General features: G+C 27.7%; 4 protein-coding genes across 4 annotated transcripts; 2 read left to right on the plus strand and 2 right to left on the minus strand.

Moving 5' to 3' along the window:
* Window positions 1–791: 791 nt before the first annotated feature.
* On the minus strand, window positions 792–2,214 carry PGO_124550 (glyceraldehyde-3-phosphate dehydrogenase; the record flags this gene model as incomplete). The annotated part of the gene is made up of 2 exons (XM_028689245.1): window positions 792–1,721; window positions 2,131–2,214. 2 exons carry the CDS (start codon window positions 2,212–2,214, stop codon window positions 792–794), a joined length of 1,014 nt encoding a protein of 337 aa, XP_028545046.1.
* A 5,104-nt stretch (window positions 2,215–7,318) lies between these two features.
* Window positions 7,319–8,926, plus strand: PGO_124560 (cytochrome c1 precursor; the record flags this gene model as incomplete). Its single annotated transcript, XM_028689246.1, has 2 exons — window positions 7,319–7,393; window positions 7,817–8,926. 2 exons carry the CDS (start codon window positions 7,319–7,321, stop codon window positions 8,924–8,926), a joined length of 1,185 nt encoding a protein of 394 aa, XP_028545047.1.
* Window positions 8,927–11,116: 2,190 nt separating this feature from the next.
* On the minus strand, window positions 11,117–12,984 carry PGO_124570 (hypothetical protein, conserved; the record flags this gene model as incomplete). Its single annotated transcript, XM_028689247.1, has 2 exons — window positions 11,117–11,591; window positions 11,882–12,984. The coding sequence occupies 2 exons, from the start codon at window positions 12,982–12,984 to the stop codon at window positions 11,117–11,119; spliced, it is 1,578 nt and encodes a 525-aa protein (XP_028545048.1).
* Window positions 12,985–14,472: 1,488 nt separating this feature from the next.
* On the plus strand, window positions 14,473–20,904 carry PGO_124580 (hypothetical protein, conserved; the record flags this gene model as incomplete). Its single annotated transcript, XM_028689248.1, has 22 exons — window positions 14,473–14,479; window positions 14,686–14,804; window positions 14,996–15,128; window positions 15,354–15,495; window positions 15,659–15,737; window positions 16,056–16,235; window positions 16,425–16,477; window positions 16,620–16,678; window positions 16,855–17,061; window positions 17,182–17,260; window positions 17,540–17,630; window positions 17,972–18,187; window positions 18,348–18,418; window positions 18,568–18,638; window positions 18,804–18,901; window positions 19,045–19,121; window positions 19,228–19,306; window positions 19,494–19,644; window positions 19,988–20,097; window positions 20,355–20,408; window positions 20,561–20,640; window positions 20,838–20,904. The coding sequence occupies 22 exons, from the start codon at window positions 14,473–14,475 to the stop codon at window positions 20,902–20,904; spliced, it is 2,223 nt and encodes a 740-aa protein (XP_028545049.1).
* Between the last annotated feature and the right edge of the window lie 2,641 nt (window positions 20,905–23,545).

The following is a 23,545-nucleotide window of genomic DNA, read 5'->3' on the forward strand; positions in this document are numbered from 1 at the left end:
TCTTTACACATTTCATATTGTGTTTATCGCGTACACATAAGAACACAGCATGTGTTGCACATCGCGAAAGAATATTTCCTTTCATTTCATTTCCTTTACTTTTTTTTTTTTTTTTTTTTAAACCACTGTTTAAATATTCTTTGAAATAACGCTTGTGTCTTACTGGACCACACGAGGGCTATTTTTCGATTGTGGTTTAAAAAAAGAAAAAAAGCCTTTAACACTGTGGCAAACAAAGTGTTAAACAATTTGATATTATATACAAGGATTTACTTTAATTACTATTAGATCGTTCTTAATTCTCCATAAAATAAAATGCGTGTTTTATTAATAATATAACTCATTTTTCGTATAATACGGGTTCAGAAATAATATACATGTGTTTGCGTGTAAATATGCATGAAATCAGTAGCTAAAAGTACGCCTTCATTTTTGCATTAATTATTGCAAAAATGATAGTAGCGCGCATTCTAACTTTAACTGTTTCAGTCAATCATGGCGTAAATCATGGCGTAAATCATGGCGTAAATTATGGCGTAAATTATGACGTAAATTATGGCGTGAATTATGACGTCAATCATAGCATAAATGCTACAGTAATATATAAGACATTTTATTAATTATATATATATATATATAAATGTGTGTGTATATTTTTATATCTCAATTATTATGCTGGAAAAATTAAATTAGCCCCATTACTTTACATTTTATAACTAATTTTGGTAAAATGTATATATTTTCATGATACTAAAAATTCAGCAATTGGTCGTGGTAGCAAAAAAAACAACTTAATGCTTTGTTATGTGAACAGCCAAATCTAAAACACGATTTGAGTATCCCCATTCATTATCATACCATGAAACAATTTTGAAAAAGTTGTCATTTAATGCTAAACCAGCTTTCATGTCAAAAATAGATGACCTCTTGTCATGGACGAAATCTTGAGATACAACTTCATCTTCGGTGTATCCCAATATTCCCTTGAGTGGACCCTCTGCTGCTTTTTTCATTTGAGCTGCAATTTCTTCATATTTGGCTGGCTTTTCTAATCTACATACTAGGTCAACAACGGAAACGGTGCCAATAGGAACTCTGAAGGCAACACCTGTTAGTTTTCCATTCAATTCTGGTAAGACTTTACCTACTGCTTTAGCTGCACCAGTGGAAGCTGGAATAATGTTTGATAATGCACATCTTCCTGCTCTCCAGTCCTTACCACCTTTGGATGGTCCATCAACTACTAATTGGTTTGCGGTAGATGCATGAACAGTTGTCATTAAACCTTCAACAATACCGAAATTATCATTAAGTACCTTAGCAATTGGGGATAAGCAATTGGTAGTACATGATGCATTCGAAACGATGAGTTCTTTTGGGTTATACTTCTCATGGTTAATACCCATAACATAAATTGGAGTGTCATCCTTTGGTGGTGCGGACATGATAACTTTCTTTGCACCTCCCTTAATATGTCCATTGGACAATTCCTTTGTTAAAAATACACCAGTTGATTCACATACTACATCAATATCATACTTTCCCCATGGTATTTGTGATGGATCTTTTTCGCTATGTACATTAATTTTCTTGTTTCCAACTGTGATCATACCTTCTCCTGGTGTAACTTCTCCTGGAAATACACCGTGAATCGAATCATACTTCAGAAGATAACATAAGTGCTTAATGTCCATAAATGGGTCATTAATAGCTACTACCTCCTATATAACATTATAAAAAAAAAAAAAAAAAAAAAAAAAAAAGGAAAAATGGAAAAATAAATGGTAATGAAAACTGGAACTTATACAAACAGCATTGGGAAGTATTTTCCGTTGGGCGCACAATTACAAGCAAATCGGCCCTGATTTCTCCCAAAGAACAAAAAAAAAAAAAATGAAAAATAATGCGGTGGAGAGGAGTTGGAAAAAAAAAAAAAAAAAAATACATTTCAAACTCCTGTACATACACATAAAGTCAGTTTTTTTTTTTTTTTTTTTTTTTTTCAAAAAATGCTGAGCTTAAAAGTTTACACACATAATAAAATATATATATGACAGCAAAATAATGATATAAGAATCGGTTATATTTTTTCATTTTTTTCTCTTTTTTGTGGAATTAAACAAAACTTACAATGTCATTCCTATCGTAAGCAGCTCTAAACACTAAACGTCCGATACGTCCGAATCCATTAATTCCAAGTTTTGTTACAGCCATTTTGTTTTTAGTATACGTATTAATTAAATATAAAGAAGTTTAGGGGGGGGGGGGGGGGGGGGAAAAGATTCTTTTTTAAAAAGTATGTTTTTTAATAGTATGTTAAAGGGAAATTCGACGTATTCATAAAAAATCCGTTTTAAGAGAAAAATGCATAAAAATATTTCATATAAAAAGTTTTATGTAGAAAAGTGTGTTTTAAGAAAAAAAATGCATATTTTTATTTTTTCTTTTGCTGCTATTACTTTCTGTTTGTTATAAACTTTTAATTTCAAAAAAATATATATATATATATTTTTTTTTATTTTTGTGTTAAGTTTTATATAACATTTTTGTTTTATTGTAATTTTTTTTTTTTTTTTTTTTGCTTAAAATAACACTCTTTAAGAGTTAAATAATATATCGTGATGTAAATATTTTTTTTTTAAATTTGCTTTTTCATGGGGCCATTTCATACATGTTTCTGAAAAAAATAAAAAAAAAAACGATAAAATGAGAAAAAAGAATATAAAATTAACCCCCCATGGTCCTACTAACACGATTAAAGTACAGCAATGAGCCAGTCGTTTTTATGTGTACAATGTAACATGGAAGATACATAAAAGTTTATGGAATTTAATTACATAGCTGCAAGCATTCAAACTTATCATTTCAATCGAGCGATTGTGGGCAAAATATATACACATTTTTTAAATGTACAAATATACCTGTAATATGCACTTTCCAAACTATTCCAAGTGTACACTTATCTTATGTGCAATCCTTCCAAGGGGCCCTTGTAGCCCTAATAATATATAAATGCATAGTGTATACAATAATTTTGTACACGTTAGCTTGTTTTCCTACATATATAGATGCGCTGGATTATATATAAATTGCTACATGCACGCGTATGTTTTTTAATTGTCGCATATAATTCTACTTGCCGCATGCGTGAAAAAAAGTGTTTCTGCTTTCATGTATGTAAAAAATTGTTTTTAATTCCTACACTCCAACTACCGAATACCGAAATTGAATAACGTTCTCTCACTTTTTTCCGTGCACCTGGTGTTTCACGTAATAAGGAGTACAAAATTTGCATGAGTAGGCAGCATTGGGGGTGATTTGTGCACACATTGAACCCCATTACATCAGTAGTGAATTACTTACCATTCCACGCAAGTATCGTTTTATAAAACCATACCTCTTTTCTTGTGGGAATTACTATTTCAATTAAACAATTTTTTTTTTCTCTCTCAAAGACAAGCTTAAACCAAGGTTTAAGATATGAACTACATAACTACAATTGCTATTCACGTTATGTAAAACGTAGAAGGAACTCTAAAATATAACCACCACCACCGCAAAAAAAAAAAAAAAAAAAAAAAAAAAAAAGATAAAATAAAATAAAATAATGTTTTTTTATACACCTGTATGGAGACAAATTGTTAGGACTTAGGTGGTTATCCCTTGATCAGATATTTTTCTATACAAAAAAATTAGCATGTTGTACTTTTGCAAGTTTCTATGTTTGCACTTTCTTCATTTGTGCTTTCCATATATGTGTATTCTTCTTTGAGCTTAATTCTTTTTGTACGTTTTTTTTTTTTTTTTTTTATTCTTTTTTCACGTGCACTTTCTCTTGGTATTTTATTCTTTCCCCATATTTTATTATTTTATTTTTATTTCCTTGTGACTATTAAGCCTACCTACCAAACCACTTCCTCTATTTAATTTATTTTGATAGGATAAAAAATTTATACCTTAGTGCATATTTCGCGGCATAACATTCTCGTTTGGGCTTGACCAATTCGGCAAGTGGAGGAATGACACAAAAGAATTTATGTACACATATTTTTTAAAAAAGTTTATACTCGGCCAAAAGAAAAAAAAGTGAACGAAACTAATAAGGGAAAAATAAAATGAAATAAAATAAAACAAAATTAAATAAACATAGTGTTTATCACAACATATGGATGCTACATTATTTATCGCTTTCAGGGAGAAGTAAATGTAAGACCTGAAAAAATTTTAAATGAGAAGAGAGAAAACAAGGGTATTTTTTTCACGTAAATTAGTAGCAGTGTACGTACTCCTCTTCACATTATTATTTTTAAGAAGAGTGAAGCTTTTAAGGTGAAGCATGTAAAATTTTTTTTGAATGTTCCTGATAATACTTGCAAATACACGTACACGTATATGTGTATAACATCATGATTCCATATCATGCCACTCTATTTTCATGAAATGATTTTGTTATTGTATTTTTTTTTTTTTATTTTGTTTTGGGCGAGGATTATTACAATATTGTTTGTTGGAATATATGAGGTATAAAATGAATAAAAATATATCAAAGTATATAGTTTTAGAATGTTATTATTTTTTCTCTTTTTTCCCCTTTCCTTAAAATTTGAACCTTGCGATAATTAAATCTAAAAAGTTTTTTATGTATAAGGACAAATCATGAAAATGTGTTGTATCATGCATAAACTTCTTTAAAAACACCTCTCCTAATTTTCAAAAATAGAGTTTTTTTTTTTTTTTTTTTTTTTTATATTTTCAAAGAACTAGTAACGTAAACATTTCAGCATCATCAAGGTTATTAAGAAAATTACTTATCCAATTCATGTGTACAAAAATGTATTCCCCACGAAATTAAAATTGTTAAACATAACATTTTCACTTGTGTTCGAGCAATTTCGTATGGGTATACAAATGATAATAAAAAAAAAAATTCTGAAAAGGTTAGCACTACTTTAGTGAAGAATTTTTCTTATACATGTATATCTACGTACTATGAGGATATAAAAAAGTGGTTTCTGTCAGAAAGAAAGTGTTTACAAGATAAAAAACTCCTTTCCCTAGGATATCCTTCTCACTGCATGCGAGACGAATATTTTTAAGATAAAGAGTCATTTGAATATTTACCCTTATTTTATGATAAGACAAAAAAGTAACTTGGGAGATACATCATCTAATACAAGTTGATTGTAATCCTTTTTTTTTTTTTTTTTTTTTTTTTCATTTTTATTTTTTATTTTAGTCTCGTTTTCTAAGCTAAACTAATATAATAAGAAGGGGGAGGAGTGTAGGGTACCCATACCAAAATGCGTATATAGAAAGGAAACGAAAATTTCCTTCTCAGGCGTTGTTTATATAGTCTGAAATAGTAAACTAAAACGAGTGTAGAAACAGTTTTGGTGTGCTCAAAGAGTTCCTATTTACATAGTAACCCATTACAGCTCTTCATTTGAAGTAATTAAAAAGAGTTCTAAATGATCAAGTATTCTTTTTTTTTTTGTTAGTTGCAACTTATACACTGCTTACATAAGCATACATGTGATCACTCCAAGCGAAGTTGAATATGTGTTCATATTTATCTTTAAACATTTGGAAAAGTTAAACCATGTGTGGAAAAAAAAATCGCTGTTGGAGCCATATGTTTTACTATTATACCCTTTTTTCTTCTTCATTAATTTTGTACACAACACGTATGCCACAGAACAGGGGAAAAAATATATATACATACGTGATTATTTTGTGTTATAATTGATAAGAGATTTAAAACCATTAGCACCTTTTTTGTTTGGGGGGATTTTTCTTTTGGTTTTCTGTGTTTTTCCCCTTCTTCCCCCTCCCTTCCTGCATATAATATAAAATTCGGAGATACTGTCATTTCAGCTTTTCAGCGTTTCACCTCTTTTAAAAAGATAAACAATTATTCACATTATCTGTTTGTACGTGAATTTTGTTATGTACACAAATTTAGTAACAGATATGGATGGGAAACTATACATTCTGTGTAATAAAGACATTTTTTAATTAAACTTAAAAAAAAAAAAAAAAAAAATGGAAAACATGGAAAATAAATAATGGATAAAATCATAAGCTCAAGCATGTTATTTTACTTCATTTAAAAAGCATTCTTCAATTTTATAATCGTAAAGGCTTTTTCTTCGAGTATTTACATACAGTGTAATGACATAGCGTAAAGGAAACTTTAAGAAAGCATGAACACAATAGGGACAAAAATGTAAATAAAGGATGAGGGATAATTTTAAAAAAAAAGTAATAATAATATAATTGTGTGTAGGTAAAATATGCAAATGTCACATTGTATTATATAATGATGCTGGTTTTTCACTTTTTTTGCATTTTTCTTTAAATAATTACACGCAAATGTGAGCATTTTATTTTAGCTGGTGTTGAAATTTTGCGTGGCATATATACATTCACACTTTGAGTTCAAATTTTTTTTCTCTTTCTTGTTAACTTTTTTTCTAATTTTTGTCAAAATTTTTCCATTTTATTTGCCGTTTTTTGCTATTTTTTACCTTCCATTTATTTTAACCTCTGTTTTCACTTTTATATTATCTCTTTTTTTCCATTTTTTTTTTTTTTTTATCATTTTTTTATTTCAATTTTTTTCACCTTTTTTTTATTTTTTACGAATGTGAATTCCTCACAAATAATAATGAATTTATGGAAAGAACAAAATGGGGTGTGCTCTCAACTTTATATTAAGTTGAAATTATTGTTACCATATTTTCCTTCACACATTAAAACGTGCATTTAATTATGTTAATTGCTATAATTATATATTATAAGTTCGTATATTCCTAATTGAAATGATTTGAAGTTTGCAAGCCAAAGTTCACAATCTTAGTGCTTGGTTTTAAGATATATAAATATAGCTCATTACCTGATAAAGGGGGAAGTTTTCTTTTCGTGAATGTTCCTCCTCGGAAGGGTATAACGAGAGTGTGCGCTCATGCCTGTACATAAATGGATACATAAGCTCATACGCAAGAACGTGCATAAGAACGTGCATAAGAACATACATAAGAACATTCACGAGCTCGTACATACATACACAAACCCATACACATAAGCACACATCCATAGGCACGTACACACAAACACACATTCATAAGCATTCGCATAAACACGTACAAACATAATATGTAGTACCGTTTCGCACCGCTATAAATCATACAATCTTTTCACCACCAACGAAGACTTTAAATGAGAGCTTTAATTATTCTTAAAGTTGACCAAAGGGTGAAAATCCATATAATACAAAAGAAAAACTTCAAAATAAAGTTAAGGATTCTGAGATAAAAATATGGCAGGTGGTGGAGCATTAAACAATTTATTTCCAGGATACAAGGATAAAATATGGCTCAAACTTCCGTACAATGTAAGAAAAAAAAAAAAAAAAAAAAAAAAAGTGACAGAAAGAGAGAGATAGAACATCTGCACTTATCAGTTGTTCCATGAAAAATTGATGCACAAACATAAAGACATAATGTTGCACCGTTCAAGTGCACAAGTGTGTATTGTCAAAATATATAAATTTCCATCGGCATCATAAGGGAATTTTCTGAAGGGAGCAGGAAAGTATATTTTTTTAAACTTTTCTATTTTTGCAAAAGAAACTTGTTAAAATCCAAATCATAATGATTTCACACTTTTTTGGAGAGAAATGACACAGGCTGTTATTACTTTTGTGCAAAGGTTCACCAAAAGCATTGGGGCATAGTGTTTTGTGATATATGCCCTCATTCAATAGAACTTAAAAATACATATTTACCCCACCTCATGTACTTGTTCCCTTTCTTAGCTTCGATTATATTTAATTAAATCGTGGAATAATGAGTTCGAGAAGAACATGTTGAAAGCAAAAACAAAAAATAACAAAATAAAGAATTTGAATTATTACATATTGGATCGATTTAAACCAAATGATAATTACAAAAATAGACATACAGATTACAAAAGACAAATATGTAGAGGAACATTAGTTGAAGGATGTGATTTTTTTTTACCTAATAAAAGAAGTCAAGATAGATTAAAAAATCATATAGAACCATATACAGAAGAAGAAAATGAAGAAAGAAAGAAACATAAATATTTAAATTTAAAATATTATATATTGTTTTGTTTAGGTTTTTCAGTTTTGCATAATAGCATGCAATCAAGACCAGTAGCATGGTGTATGGATTATGAACCTCCTCACACTCCACATTATCCATTTTGGTTTAAATCCATGTTTCATTCACATGACATACCAAGTGTAAGAAGAGGTTTTGAAGTATACAGACAAATATGTGCAACTTGTCATTCGATGGAACAATTGCAATTTCGAAGTTTAGTTAATGAAGTATATCCAGAAAATAGAGTAAAACAAATTGCTGCATCTTACGATATAGAAGATGGACCAGATGATAAAGGAGAGATGTTTACGAGACCAGGAATTTTAACTGATTCTTTTCCCAAGCCATATCCAAATGAAGAAGCAGCAAGATATGCAAATAATGGTGCATCTCCACCAGACTTATCAGTCATAACAACAGCAAGACATAATGGGCCAGATTATATATTTTCCTTACTCACTTGTTATCGAGATCCACCTGAAGGAATACATTTAAGACAAGGGTTATATTATAATACGTATTTTGCAGGAGGGTCTATATCTATGCCACCACCTCTTCAAGATGATATGATTGAATATGAAGATGGTACCCCTTGCAACGTTTCTCAAATGGCAAAAGATGTTGTAAATTTTTTAACTTGGGCAGCTGAGCCAACACATGATGAAAGAAAATTAACTGGTCTTAAATTAGTAAGCGGTGCTTTTGTTGCAATGGTCTTAATGACTGTTTGGCAGAGATTTTTTTGGACCATCTATGCTACTAGAAGAATTGATTTTGGAAAAATTAAGTACTTATGAAAATTGTTCTTTTGGAAATTACAGGAAAATGAGCAAAGGTATGTAAGTATGTATGTGTGTGTGTGTGTAGGTGGACGGATGAGGTTCATTCCCCTACGGTCGCAGCCACTTCAATGGATCCCTTCCCTTGTGTTACCACACTTGTGTATATGCACTGTTTAGGAATATAGAAAGTATGCTTTTCCTTACATGCTACAATACGGGATATTGTGCATGCATACATGATCATTTGAGAACATAGGGATATGATAGAATGGAATTTTCATGTGGTATATTATTTTCCGCCAATTATACAAAATAAAGGGTATCTCTAACCATTCATAAAAAAACTTCATAACATACTATATAATTTTGACATGCTGACGTGGAACGCATTCTAACATCTAATCGTGCAGTATATTTTCTATTAAATAAGTTTAAAATCCATTTATTTAGTAAAATTAAAATACCACAAAAAAATAAAATAAAATAAATTTTTTTTTTTTTTTTTTTTTTTTTTTTTGATATACAATTGTGCCAATTTAATATTTCAATACGTTTCAAATGTGTATTTCCAAAGGTTTTTTTTTTATTTTCCTTTTTTGCATTTTAAAATGTAGGTTTATTTTATTTTTTATATTATACCATATATATAATTGTTTATTAAAGAATTTTTGATAAACGTGCTATGAGAAAAACACTTGTTCATAAATGTTAACAATCCCATTTGGTATGTTTTTTTTTTTTTTTTTTCTTTTCCTTTACTACATACATAATATGTTGTACATTGGTATGTACATTTTCTTCCTTTTTTTTTTAAGTTTCATATTTTTCCACGTTTTTTCTTTTATTCTATAAGAACGAACCAAAAAATATATATATGAAAAGAAAAAATATATATACACTTATAGCAAGAGAAATCGATTTATTCTTTTTCATGAAGTTAGGAACAACATATCAGAACATAGTTACATTAAGCAGCTACAAGGTTTTCCATTTATTTAAGTAGTCTATATGTAACACATTGGGAAAACGTGCTTATTTTTGCGGATGTTGTAATATTTCCATTAATCCTTTTTTTTTTTTTTTTTTTTTTTTATGCTGCAAGTAATTATGCAAATTTTCTTTTTTACAATCCAATTAGATCAGCCCCCTCATGTAATAATTGTTAACAATTTCTGTAAAAAGGGATGCAATGTGTAAAGGCATAAAGGGGTATATCCATGTTATTTTTTAAGACCATTTGATAAGGGTAACAAGGTAGAAACCTTAAAACTACATTGCGCACAATTTTGTCGTAGTATGTGTGTTCATTATAAAATAAAGCAAGAAATAACGAAAATAAATAAAAATAAAAAGAGGAAAGGAAAATTAAACAAATTAGCCGTCCACAAGCTTTTTTTTTTCTCGTGTCCCATAGCATGTAGGTTCCGTGGGATTGTCACACATAAATGCATGTAAAGAGGAGTGTTCATGTGATTTTGGAATAAAAAAACCACCCTTTAATTTTTCTTCAATCTTCATGTAACAGTGCGTTCAAGAAATTTGTAATCGTCCATTTTAATTATCCAATTTTGTTAATTTACTCGTTCAAATAAAAGTGAACAGAATGTTTCACATAATTTTCCTGCACAATTTTAGTGAATCAATTTTTTTTTTTTTTTTTACATGTATCGCGAAATAAATAGAACATGTATGTTTATCATAGGACAACTAAAGGGTAATAAAAGCTAATTGTGGAATGCCAAAAAAAAAGTCCATTATAAGAATTGACGAAGTGGTTATAAACAAATGCATAATATTAATAACTTAAAACATGGAATAATTAAAAAAATAAAAAAATAATCTCTAAAAGAAATGAACGTGTATAAAGTAGACGGAGGATAAAATGGCTGTGTTGATACATCGACCATATTGGGGAGCATAAAAAGTTAAAAACACGTGAAAAAATAGAAAAAAAAAGAAAAAGTAATAATAATAGGAATAGGAATAGACATAGACATAGACGTAGAAATCGTAATAAGACGAAGAGGATTAGGGTGTTGAAAATGCACAACATACACCAAAGCATTTTCTTAAATGAGTCAGATGAGCGCTAAAAATGAATTGGCTATATGTGTGTAGTTGTGAATATACAAATTGTTAGTAAAATATGCATTTGTATATTAGCACATTTTAATGTGAGCAGTATCACATATACTTTTGCTACCATTACACATGAGTGGGAAGCTGCTCCTTTGGAGCACAAATAGATCGAAAGGTGTAGAAAACACAATAAAGAGAATATGTTGTCAAAAAGCCACACAAAGCTATACATACTAAAAACATTTGTCCATTTGAAAACAAAACAAAACTTTTAAAATGCTCATACGTTCTTTTGTTTAGTAGTACCCAGTAAAAATCGTTGTAGTCATTTTTCTTATACTCGTTATAAACTTTTGATCCTTCATTAAAATCTTCAATTAAGATATATCCGATTAAAAAACAAAAAAAAAGTAAACATAAAAAAATAAATCCCATAAAAAGCTTAAATAATCGTTCGCATAGACATTGGGAAAATATTAAAAAAAAGATTAATATCAGGCTGAATACGTAGAGAACTAATCCAATTATGGAGAAGAAAAAAATCCCGCTGCAAACGAAAATGCATGCCAGAGTAATCAGATAAGACATGCAGGGTACGTACCTAAATAGAGAAAATGAAAAGGATAATGGAATGGAAAATGATAGGTAAGAAAAGACGAATTATGCAAAAAAAAAAAAAAAAAAAAAAAAAATGTTCCTTTTGCATATGTACAAATAACGCTGTATCGAATTAACATTGATTAATCAGGAATAGTCAAAAATACACTCAATGAAAGAAAACAATCTGGATTCACGATAAAGGAACATGTGTGTGTTTGTATAAATATGTAACCGGAATGATACATATCACATGAAAAGACAGCACAGATGTGTATTATGAGAAGTAGTTACATTGAAGTAATCGCCATAGAACTTTTGGAGGTTAGCGTTGCTCCTTTGTGAATATAAATGAAAGACATCATTAAAAGTGAAGATGCCAAGATGAGGATGTTTCTTTTCTTCAAGTCGTCTATATATTCATCTAATTTAGCATTATTATTTTTAGCTCTTACTTTTTTAATTTTTTCAGTTGAATCTAAATATATTTTAATAATTTCATTATCATGTTTTACTAAATCATATTTTAAATTATTAAAAAGGGATTTATTATAACGATCAAAAACATGCTGAAATTTTTCTGTAAATTTTTTTAATTTTTCTGAACTAGTTATAAAAGGAACAGGATTGTTTTCCATAAATTTATAAAACTTATCATATATATCAAAATTCATACGAATATTTTTTATTTTTTCATATAATTCTAATAACGTATTTTCCACTAAATCTTTATGTACACTAGGATCCGACTCTCTTATATTATTAAACATTTTCAATAAATCTTCTTTAGTTAAGCTCTTTAATAATAGATCTTTTTTAGTACCCAAAAAAGATTCACGATCTTTTATTATTTCTAAAACCTTTGTTGCATCAAATGTAGATATATCTGGAAGACCACTCACCCCTTTGGCTACCTCTCTTAGACCTATACCATCTTCTGATTGAATAACCTTAGGACCTCCAACTTCATCTAAATTATTTATTTTACTTAAAAGCATATAATCGGGATGAAATTTTAATGCATCCATTATTCCAATAATTTTCAAAGATGTATTCTTACTTATCGAAGTAGTGTAAACTCCAGATGCAATTAAAAATAGAGAAACGATAAAAGAGCATAAATAAATTGGGCGTAAAAGAGGCTTATAAATAAAATGTCCCAATAAAGAAAACAATAACAACGTTCCTGCACCTATTAAATTGTATATACTTAAGTAATAAACCATTTTATTCTCTCCATCTACTTCTATTTTGTTTAATATGCTCAGTTCATCTTCATTCACGAAATGTAATAAAAATATAGACGAACAAAAAATTAAGCTGACTCCTTTGGACCATGTTCCTATGGCTGTGTTTTCGAATCCCCCTTTCTTTCTATGACTGCATAAAATACACATTCTTCACAAAAAAAAAAGAAAAAAAAAAAAAAAATTCCCACGTAGTAGGAGGGGTGAGTAGTACATGGACAGTAGCGGATGTAGATAGAGAAAGTATAACTCGTCGCACTTTTCGGAAGCATTTATTGGGTTATGTATTTTCTCTCAGAATCCATTTTATGCATATAAAAATGTATAACTCTATATGCTTGCATGCACATGTGGAATGGTATATATGCTTTCTTCTGCATGTATACACTAGTATACATTGATATGTCTATCTGTAGATCTACACTATATTCGTTTCATAGAATGTATATAATTTTCCCTTTTATCACATATCATAATTCAATAAAAAAAATGGATACACACATTTCTGCAATTATATACCTTTTAATGTCTTACTTGAATATTGTCGGATTTATTCTACTTCTTGTCGAAATTTCCCTTTTTACATTCAGCCTATAGGTTTTTTAATTCATAATACCGTTGTACTTTTTTTTTCCCTTATTATTATTATTATTATTGTGTATTTTAGTGGTTTATGGAAAAAATGTATAGAGTTCTTTAAGCCTTGCATATACATTTGTGTGTGTACACGATTATGTATGTTTTTCATATTTATTTAGCCAGCCCTTTTGTTGAAATCTTCCTTTTTTTTTTTTTTTTTTTTTTAATATTTATTTTTTTCTTGTTTATGGAGTATAGTTATATAAGACAAAATGGAGAAAAAAAAAAAAAAAAAAAGGTGTTTTTTTTTTTTTTTTTTTTTTTCCTACCTTTATGAAACTGTGTCATTATAGAAAGGGCATCTCAAAGAAAATATGAATGAAAATAGACTTGTGTATGGGGAGGGAAATAAAAAAAAAAAAAGAGATAAAATATGGAAAGTATTTATTATTACTATTAGCAGTATTAATATTATTACCACAATTATTCCCTCTTTTTTTTTTTTTTTTTTTTTTATTAAAAAGAAACGCGCATGAGAAAAGCTAGCACTAAAGCGAAATAGCAAGTAGTGACATGTGCAATTATTGTTATAGAGGTAATAAATATGCACATGTTTTAGTTAGCAAAGTGGAGATAGGTAGACAGATGTTTTTGCTTTACTTATATGATCAAGTATCAGACCCTGTATATGTACATATTTTTGTCTATAAATCTGGATATCTCTATATTTACTTTCACTCCAATGTATGACACTATCTCACAAATACAGCATGAATTGTGAATTCGAGTTATCTCACAACTTCGTATGAGAAAATATGCAGGGAGATATGTTGACGAATAGCTTATATATATCCCCTCTCCCAGTCGAAAGTTCAATTCATTTCTGTCATACACTTTTAATAAAGAATTACATATATATAAAGAAAAAAAAATAATAAATAAATAAAATAAGCATATAAGCTTCACATTTCTACTTTTTAAACTGCTTTCTTCAGATTGACTTAAAAAATTTTATAGAATGTTTAATTACGTTCATAAAAAATCTTGGAGAACAAAAAAATGGAATGTAAAATTAACCACCTTATTTTTGTGTATCATTTCCCATACCCTTATAATATGCCACCGTAGTTGTTCCCCACCTCTCCTCGATGCACACGCTTATTCTAAATCTACATGAATGTGCACACGATTTTTTTTTTTTTTTTTTCATTCCTTTATTATTTTCTTTTTTTTTCTCTTTCTTATTCTTTTTTTTGTGTGTCCTTTTTTCAGTGCCACGAGAAGTTATAAAATGGTTGCAATACTTAAATCTGTCGTATTCTTTTAAAAGCATTAAAAATGCAAGCAATGGAATAATAGTCTCAGAAATTATAAACACATATATTCCACAAGTATTTTTCATTCACCTTTATTTTACAAGACTTTTTATTCTTTTCATTTGAATTATATTTTTTTCATGTTTCTTTTTTTATACAATTTTGTCTTCTTTAATAATTTTTCAGAAAATAGATCCAAACGATTTCCTCTTTTATTTCTTCTTTTTTTTTTTTTTTTATCCCCTTCTTTCTTTTCTTCCTGAAAGACCATCAATATGAATAGTTTGGAAAATGGCTTTGGAAAAGATATAAAAAGAAAAAATTGGCAAATCATAAAAAAAGTGTTAACAAGTTTAAGTATTTCTTTCGACGAAATATCTATAATTAATTCTGACAAAAGTAAAAATGAAAGTTATTTAGTTGTAGCTCCCCATATATATGAGGGGAGAAAAAAAAAAAAAAAAAAAAAAAAAAAAAAATAAAACAAAATGTGGAAGGGAAAGAAAGAGGAAAGCGAATGTTGAAAAAAAACAACCGCCTGCACACATCGTTCGTGCAAAATAACTTATATTAACAGTTGCATTTAACACCTGCAGACATTCTTGCACCTATTTCCATATACAGATGCCATAACAAATTTATTTGTCAACTTGTATGAATATTTCAACGAAAAAAAAATAAAAAATGATCTCTACAGTGCTAAAGGAGAAAATAATGAACTGACTGTTCCATCATTTGCCAGATCTACAATAACTCAGAAAATCCGGTAAGCGATCCTAAGCGTTTGCGCTAGTTTTTTTTTTTTTTTTCTCAATGTACGTCTAATGTATATAAATATGTGTATTAGAACACACATATGATATGGTACATATGCACACTTATGTACTATACCCCTTAACAGTAAAAACATGCGCATTTGCACTTCTTAGAGAAAGCAATGTTCACGACATAATCGACGAAGAGAAAAAAATGTTAAGCACCTACGAAATAATAAAAGGAGAAGAATATGTAATGAATGAACGAATTTTGTTTACTGTTTACTGTTTAATGTTTAATGTTTATTGTATATTGTATATTGTATATTGTATATTGTTTATTGTCTTTTTTTTTTTTTTTTTTTTTTTTTTTTTTTTTTACATATGTACACATATATATATGTGTGTTTATTACACCCATTTGTATTTGCCAACATTTGGAAATATACATATGTATGCAAGAGAATAAGTATAAGGGGGGGGTTAAGCTTTCCTTCCACACACAGTTGTATTTATATATAAATAAGCATGTGGCATCTACCACATTATATATTTAATTCACATTTTCCAGAAACATACAATGATGAGAACGAGAAAAAAGGAAGAAGAGGAAAACAAGGACAAAATTAAACACATGAGCAAAAAAACGGGATTAAATAAGACGTCCCTTTTTGATGGGTTAGAAAAAAGCAGTAGTATCATAACCATAAATGACACAAGCAGCTACATGGATTATACAGATATCAAAACGGTGAGTTCATCGTCACTTGTGAACATACCCATTTACACATGTATATACATACATTCTAAATACATAAAACACGCTCCTGGTTCAACGAAATGACGGCGTAAACATTTATAAAAATAAGCCTAAAAAAATAACAGACAAAAAAGGAAAAAAAAAAAAATAATTCTCTTAATTAACACATGCCTATTTTAGCTAGATTCATTCATCAAAGACAAAAATAATTTAACATCGGTAGAGTTTATGAAGTAATACAGAAAATACAAAGATGCGAAGTTTAAATTTTCCATGCATTTTGCACATACACACGTTTAATCATTTAATGAGAAAGTTGCAAAATCTATTTACTCATATTCGGGTGTTGGATTTGTCATCATTACACTTATTCAGAAACACAAATGTGGATAACGAAAGTGAATGCCATAAAATTCACAATACAGGTTATACAGGTAGAGCTAATTTAAACATTCTCGAAAAGGAATATAACACATATGGACAATGTATAATAGGAAACATGCTTTATATAATATTACACCCATATATATACAAAAGCGTGTATGTATATATGTATGTATACATATGTATAATATATATACATGTACGTACATGTGTCCACCTTTTTTAGATGAAAACATGGAAGATATCATAGCCAATGTATTAAAAGAAAATATATCTCATTATGTGGTTGAAAAAGAAAATAAAAGCTTAATTGCATGCTCGGCTAATATGGTGAAGGAATTTTATAAATTTCCAAAATTTGAACTATGTGATGAGAATAATGTAAATAATCTGTATGAAAAATTTTTCGTCGTGTGTTCCTTAAAAAGACATGGTACTAATTCTATTTATTTCTCTGGATAAAGCGAGAAAGCAAAAAATCATCAAAAAAAATAGAGGTAAAGATGCATCCAAATCAAAAATACTGAATTGTTATATATTTTCTTTTCCTCAGAATTAATAGACAAAATACTGAATAGACTGAAACTTTTTAATGAAAACTTCTACTTAATCTTGTCCTTGAGAGGGTATCAGTTTTCGCACCTATGGAAATTGTTTTATCCTGGTATCTAAAGGAAGCAGATAAAAACATATGAGTGAATATATATATCTATATTGCAGTTCACTCTTTATCATGCGTTAATACTTGACTCTTCCCAATTTTGACACGCATACGTATATATATATATATATATATATATATATATGTACTAACTTTTTTATGCATGTATTCCCACACATGACATTTGTTGTCCCATCTCCATCCATCATCCATTTCATAAATAACTACATTTTTTTCAAGTATTGTCTAACACAAAATGCGACTCTCAAGTCTTTACCTCAATTATGAATTATTTGAAGCAGCTCCTAACTTATTTGAGAATAAAAAGCACAACAAGTGAAGTAAGCAAACAATTAGTTTGCCGTGTATATAAGGCTTATTTATGTGTGCATATGTGTACATATATGAAACTTACTTTTTCACTTATTTTTTTGTATACCTCGTTAACGACGTTTTCATTATTAATCACTGATCCTAGATACATGGAAGAACATGCTAGAAAGCTGTTTATTCTTCCTCATGTTTGATTATCATTTATTATTATTTTTTTTTTTTTTTAAACAATTCAGTAAATTATCATTGCTAAAAAAAAAAAAAAAAAAATAAATAAAATAAAAAAAAATAAAATAATATAATAAAAAAAAAGTAACTTTTCCTCTTAATGATAATTTTTTGTTTATAGGTGATTTGCAACACAATATTAAAAGGTCTTTTCTCATTAGACAATGACGAAAATAAGGATATCAGATGTTTTTGCGAATTAATTGTTTTGTTAATAAATAACGATGGACATACCTTAATGAATATTTTGAGAATGATTAAGAACACCATGTCATCCAACTTTTTTTATCATTTTTTGTTAACCCTGTTAAACAGTTCGACGAATTCGTTTATATATGTAATAAAAATGTAACTAATGTAATATGCTATGGACGATTTTTTATTTTGCATAATTTTATATAATTACATATAATTTTACATAATTTTGTTTTACTTATTTTTATATGGTACCGCTTTGCACGCGGCACCGTTTTTCTTTCCCACTTAAATTTATACAGCAAAAAGGCGTTAAAGACATTTATCTTTACTACTTATTCACTGGATTACATACAAATAAAGAGAACATTATGTATAAAATTATTTTATTTAACAGTTTAGATACATGATTCATGTTATATATTCGTAGAAACTTCGTGACAAAGTTTATTATTATTTTGTTTTTTTTGTTTTTATTTTACTTTTTATTTTTATTCTATTTTTTTATCATATTTTGTGCAGGTTGAAGAGCCTTGACATGTTGAATACACTAAGCCTGTTAGAGGGCTATGAAGAGATAATTCATCTATCTGGTATGCGAATTAAACTGTATCTATCGGTGTTTGTGTCGATATGCAAATGTGTCAAGAACATGACAGAGAGAAGAAATATGTATGTATCCCCAAGTGCATCCGTGTGTAATTAAATATATGCGAAGCAAATTCCCAACTGTATGTCACGTTATACATTCCTCATAGGTCTACTGGAAAACATTCTAGAAATAAATAACATAAATTACAACACCTTTTTGTTTGTCATTAGTTGTAATATCTTATTCAAAATGAAAGAGAATCAGGTAGAGCATAATTATCCTATTGTTACTCACGTGTGTGTAGACATACATGAACAAGGGCCCTAAATTACACATTCAACATTTATGTGAAAGTACACAAATACATAAAAACAATAATGTTCCATTTGTGCTTTACGTGTTTATAGATGGAAGGATCATACAACACAGAAATAAAACAATTCATAACAATTTGTTCAAGGGTCTTAACACACACCAAAACGAAGTATAAAAGCATTTCGTGAAAGAGGGGAAAAATTAAGAACAAGATGAATATAAAAAACAGAAAAAAAAATGAACTTATATATTTATTCATCTTTTGTTTTTTACAGGAAATTATTATATTTTTTTTTTCTGTGTTCTCACAAGATACTAAGCATGGATGATGAATTTTTTGATCTTTATTTGAAGGTGATTTTGCATAGTATGGATGCAGATATAAAAAGATGTAACATATGTATATGTCCATATCATTCATTATTCCTGCGCGATCATACATATATTATTAGTAATACAATAATTTTATAAGCAAAATAACGTACATGTGCACAATCTTAAATTCACAAATTCCATTAAAAAATAAAACGACACTGATCAGCGATACAATGAATTAAGCGACGAAGAACAAAAAATGATCATTAGGAACGAAGTTTTTGATGGGTCACTTAAAAAAATGTTCAATTATAAAATGATAAACAAGTATTTCTCGAACATCTTTAGCAAAAATTTAAATTTCTTAAATGAAAAAAGCAACGTTTCTTTTCTTCATTTATTCTTAATAAAAGTAAGATAATTAAAAGTTCTTTTAATATATCCTTTTTTTTTCTTTTTTCAAAAGAAAATTTTTTTTTTATATATTTTTTGCAATTTTTTTGGTATTTTAGGAAAAATGGAAAACTGGGCTACTTTTGAGAATAATAAAAAATCACATAATATATACAAGTAAATAAAAAAATATATATATATATAGTATTAATAAAAAGGAACAAAGATACAATTCGTATTCCATTTCGTTTTTTCCAAAGTTGTCATTCTTTATGTATTACATTATGTACTTATGGCATGCTGTACCCTAAAACCCCAATTTTCCAGAGAATATGGAATTTTTTGGATATTTGGAAATATATGAAAAGATTTATGAATATGTCATAGAAACTGTGTTTTTGGAAAGTTCTCCTGATTTTGAGTTATCCAAGGAAATAGTAATATAATAATACATCCCTCCCCCCCATCATTTTTGTTTTTTCCCACTTTATCATTTTCCTTTATGAGACTTGTTCATTTATGAATGAATATTGTTCTTTTTGAAATATGCACATTTGTGAAGTACCTATTTTATATGCTTACATATGTGCGTATATGTACATATATTCTCCACGCCTATCGCTGAAACGGAGTGCATATGAAATTAGTAGCATTATCTTCTTGCTACATATCCCTTCACTTATTTTTCACGTAGTTAAGTTTTTTTTGGCTTTCATCAGATGATGAATTAAAGGTTCAATCTTTCAAGGTAAACGAAGAAAAAAATGGGGGAAAAAAGTTTAAAGGAAAGAAAGTGCTTATACACAATTATGCAATTAGTTTTCCAAAAAAAGAAAAAAAATAAATAAATAAAAAGGCATATTCGTTTATTTTATTTTTTTATATTTTTTTTATATGTAGATTTCCTTGAGTCACTTTGAAAATTTACTCTCATTGAATAAGCATAACTTAGGTCTTCACACAAAAGAATATCTTGAAAAATTAGAAAAAGGTGAGGTATACAACAAAAATATATATATATATATATATATATAAAAGTTTTCAAATTATATGACACTAATTTCAATGTAAAATTGTAATAAAATAAATTCATGAGTAAATAATGTGTAACGATATTATTATGTTAATTTTCAATCCACGCAGATGATTATTTAAAAAGATTTGTACATTGAAAGAGGACTTTTGTTTTTCTTTTTTTTTTTTTTTATAAAATGACTGAAGATAACAAAAAGATAGGAACATAATGAACAAAAGAATTTTATTTTTTTATAAGAGCGATTATAAACATTGCTTGTGAAGTGTGTTAATGCATCCATTAGGAAAATTAGTAAAATTCGTCTCATTTGTTGCACTTATAACAGAAAAAAAAAAAAAGTCAAAAAAAAAAATGAGAAACAAAGGATCTTAATTTCATTGTTTTGTTTTATTTTTTTTTTAACATTCTTTAAGATCTTGTGTGCTTTGCGAATCCGACATGCTCACGCAATGTATCAAAATAAAAGGAAACATAAGCTCTCATTGGATATTTTTATTATATACATATAAATATGCAACATGTAAATATATACTTACACATATGTAATGAGGGCCTTGAAATATTCATCACTGCATTCGGTCCCCGAAATAAATAAACACAAAAAATTTTGACAAGTGCATTGTTCATAAAACAGGTCAAACTTTTTTTTTATTTTATTTTTTTTTTTCAAAATGGATATAAAAAAATTAAGAAATAACTTTTGAGTAAAAAGGACTATAAATCGTTACATTTCAAAATACATTACTCTTTTTTTCTTTTTTCTCAAAATGACAGTTCCAACTTATACTCCAATTATCCTTATATATTGTGTGCATTTCCCATGAAAAGTATTATGTTATTGTTATGGAGAAAAGTATTGTAGCACCTTATTGCAACTCTGATTTTTTGCTTCACATAAAAAATTTCAACATTTGACATGAAATTTGAATAAATGTAAGTGCTCATAGATATGAAACCAAAAAAAGCTATTTTTAAAAAATTATAGTTATTCTCCATTTCACCAAAATAAAAAAAAAAAAAAAAAAAAAAAGAAAGGATAATCATTAGACATTTTTGAAAATGTTACTTTTATATATTGTAATGTGGGGAATGTGAAGCAACATTTACAAATGCTACTAACATATACATTTATATATATAGGGGTGTTATGTTGTTACATGGTTTGTTCCATAGCTCATATATAATTTTATTTTCCGAAATTTTATATGAAAAGACCTGTATTTTTAAGGGATACAATGATTTCTATAGGTAATTATATTCTTGTTATGCTTTATAATAGAAAAAAATAAGCTCAAAATAATTGAAATTTAACATTTTTTTTTTTTAAATTCTATTAATAAATCAGATTTTTTCATGAGTCTATTTTGGTAAAGTTAAAAGTATGTTTATAACTCCTTTGGGTTTTATGAATTAAGGTAAAATATTTTAATTTTTTTTTGGCACAATATATGCTTGTATATAAAGCAATAGTTGAAAAACAAAAAAAATTCTTGCCCCCACTTATAATATGTTGTAGCTATAAAAAAAAAAAAAAAAAAGCGGCTTTTATTATAATTATTTTATTTTTATTTTTTATGAACTCAACAAATTTGTAGCTTTAAAAAACCAAAGTTTGAGTTTGTCATTGGTTGCGATTTTTTTTTTTTTTTTTTTTTTCCCTTTAGAAGCGACATAAATTTTTTTACGCTTAAGTGCACTCTGAAATAAAAATAAAACAGCAAAAATGTGGTATATACATGTTAATAAAATATGTGCTTAAGCAACGATATATAATAATATATATATAATAATTTATCCACAAAATTGCCAAATGGTCGGCAAAGGTATATTATATTATTGTATTTATACGAAATTTTCTATAGCATATTGAAAAATACCCGCTTTTAAATATAAGCATTTAAAGAAATATTGAAATATTTGCTACCATGAAATAAAAAAAATAAAATTATATACATAGCTGATAATTTCTATATGTACAACACGTATATATATATATATATATTATACATATTCATCATATTCATTTATTTACGGTTTCGAATTTTTTGTAAAATAGTATAAAAAAAAAAAAAAAAAAAAATTATCATTTAGGAGATGAGCCTTCATGCTTCGTGCATTTTTTTACATATATATTTTTTTCCATAGAATATTATTATATATATTTATTTTTTAATTTGTATTTATATATTTACTTCATGTATTATACATGTATAAATAATTATATGCATAAAAATGCTTGTGTTTTTTCATGTATATAGATTGTTCGAAATTTGTGAATTTACGTGATTCATTGTATTTACGTTATTGTATAACTTTTTATATATACCACAATAAGCAATTAGATAACAATATATATACATTAACATTTGTTGACTATTGACATGAAAATATATGATCTTTTAGTGCACATAAAACACCTTGTAAAAACCTGTGTACATATATAATACACGAATTATATACGCATATGATGTACAGATCGTGTAAGATCACACGTATTATTTACATGCTACATACAAATGCTCCTGCTAAAATAAAGAATATACTTTTTAATTTTTATTTTAAAAATGTATGTCCTCATTGCTTATAAAATATTTATGTCACAAAATACAAACTAAAAAAAAAAAAGAAAAGAAAAGTATGCTATATACACTCTGCTATTGTTAATTATACGTTGAAATGCTATTGTAACACTTATTTGCATATATAAATGTAACATGATTAAATTAATAAATGACAATATTAATAATATTACCTGTATAAAAAAAAAGAAAAAGAAAAAAAGAACATATATTAAAATCTACGAAATACCACAAATTGATATGATGCTACATAAAATGATACGAAATAAT

This window comes from Plasmodium gonderi (genome assembly GCF_002157705.1).
Source record: "Plasmodium gonderi DNA, contig: Chr12, whole genome shotgun sequence".
Lineage (NCBI taxonomy): Eukaryota > Apicomplexa > Aconoidasida > Haemosporida > Plasmodiidae > Plasmodium > Plasmodium gonderi.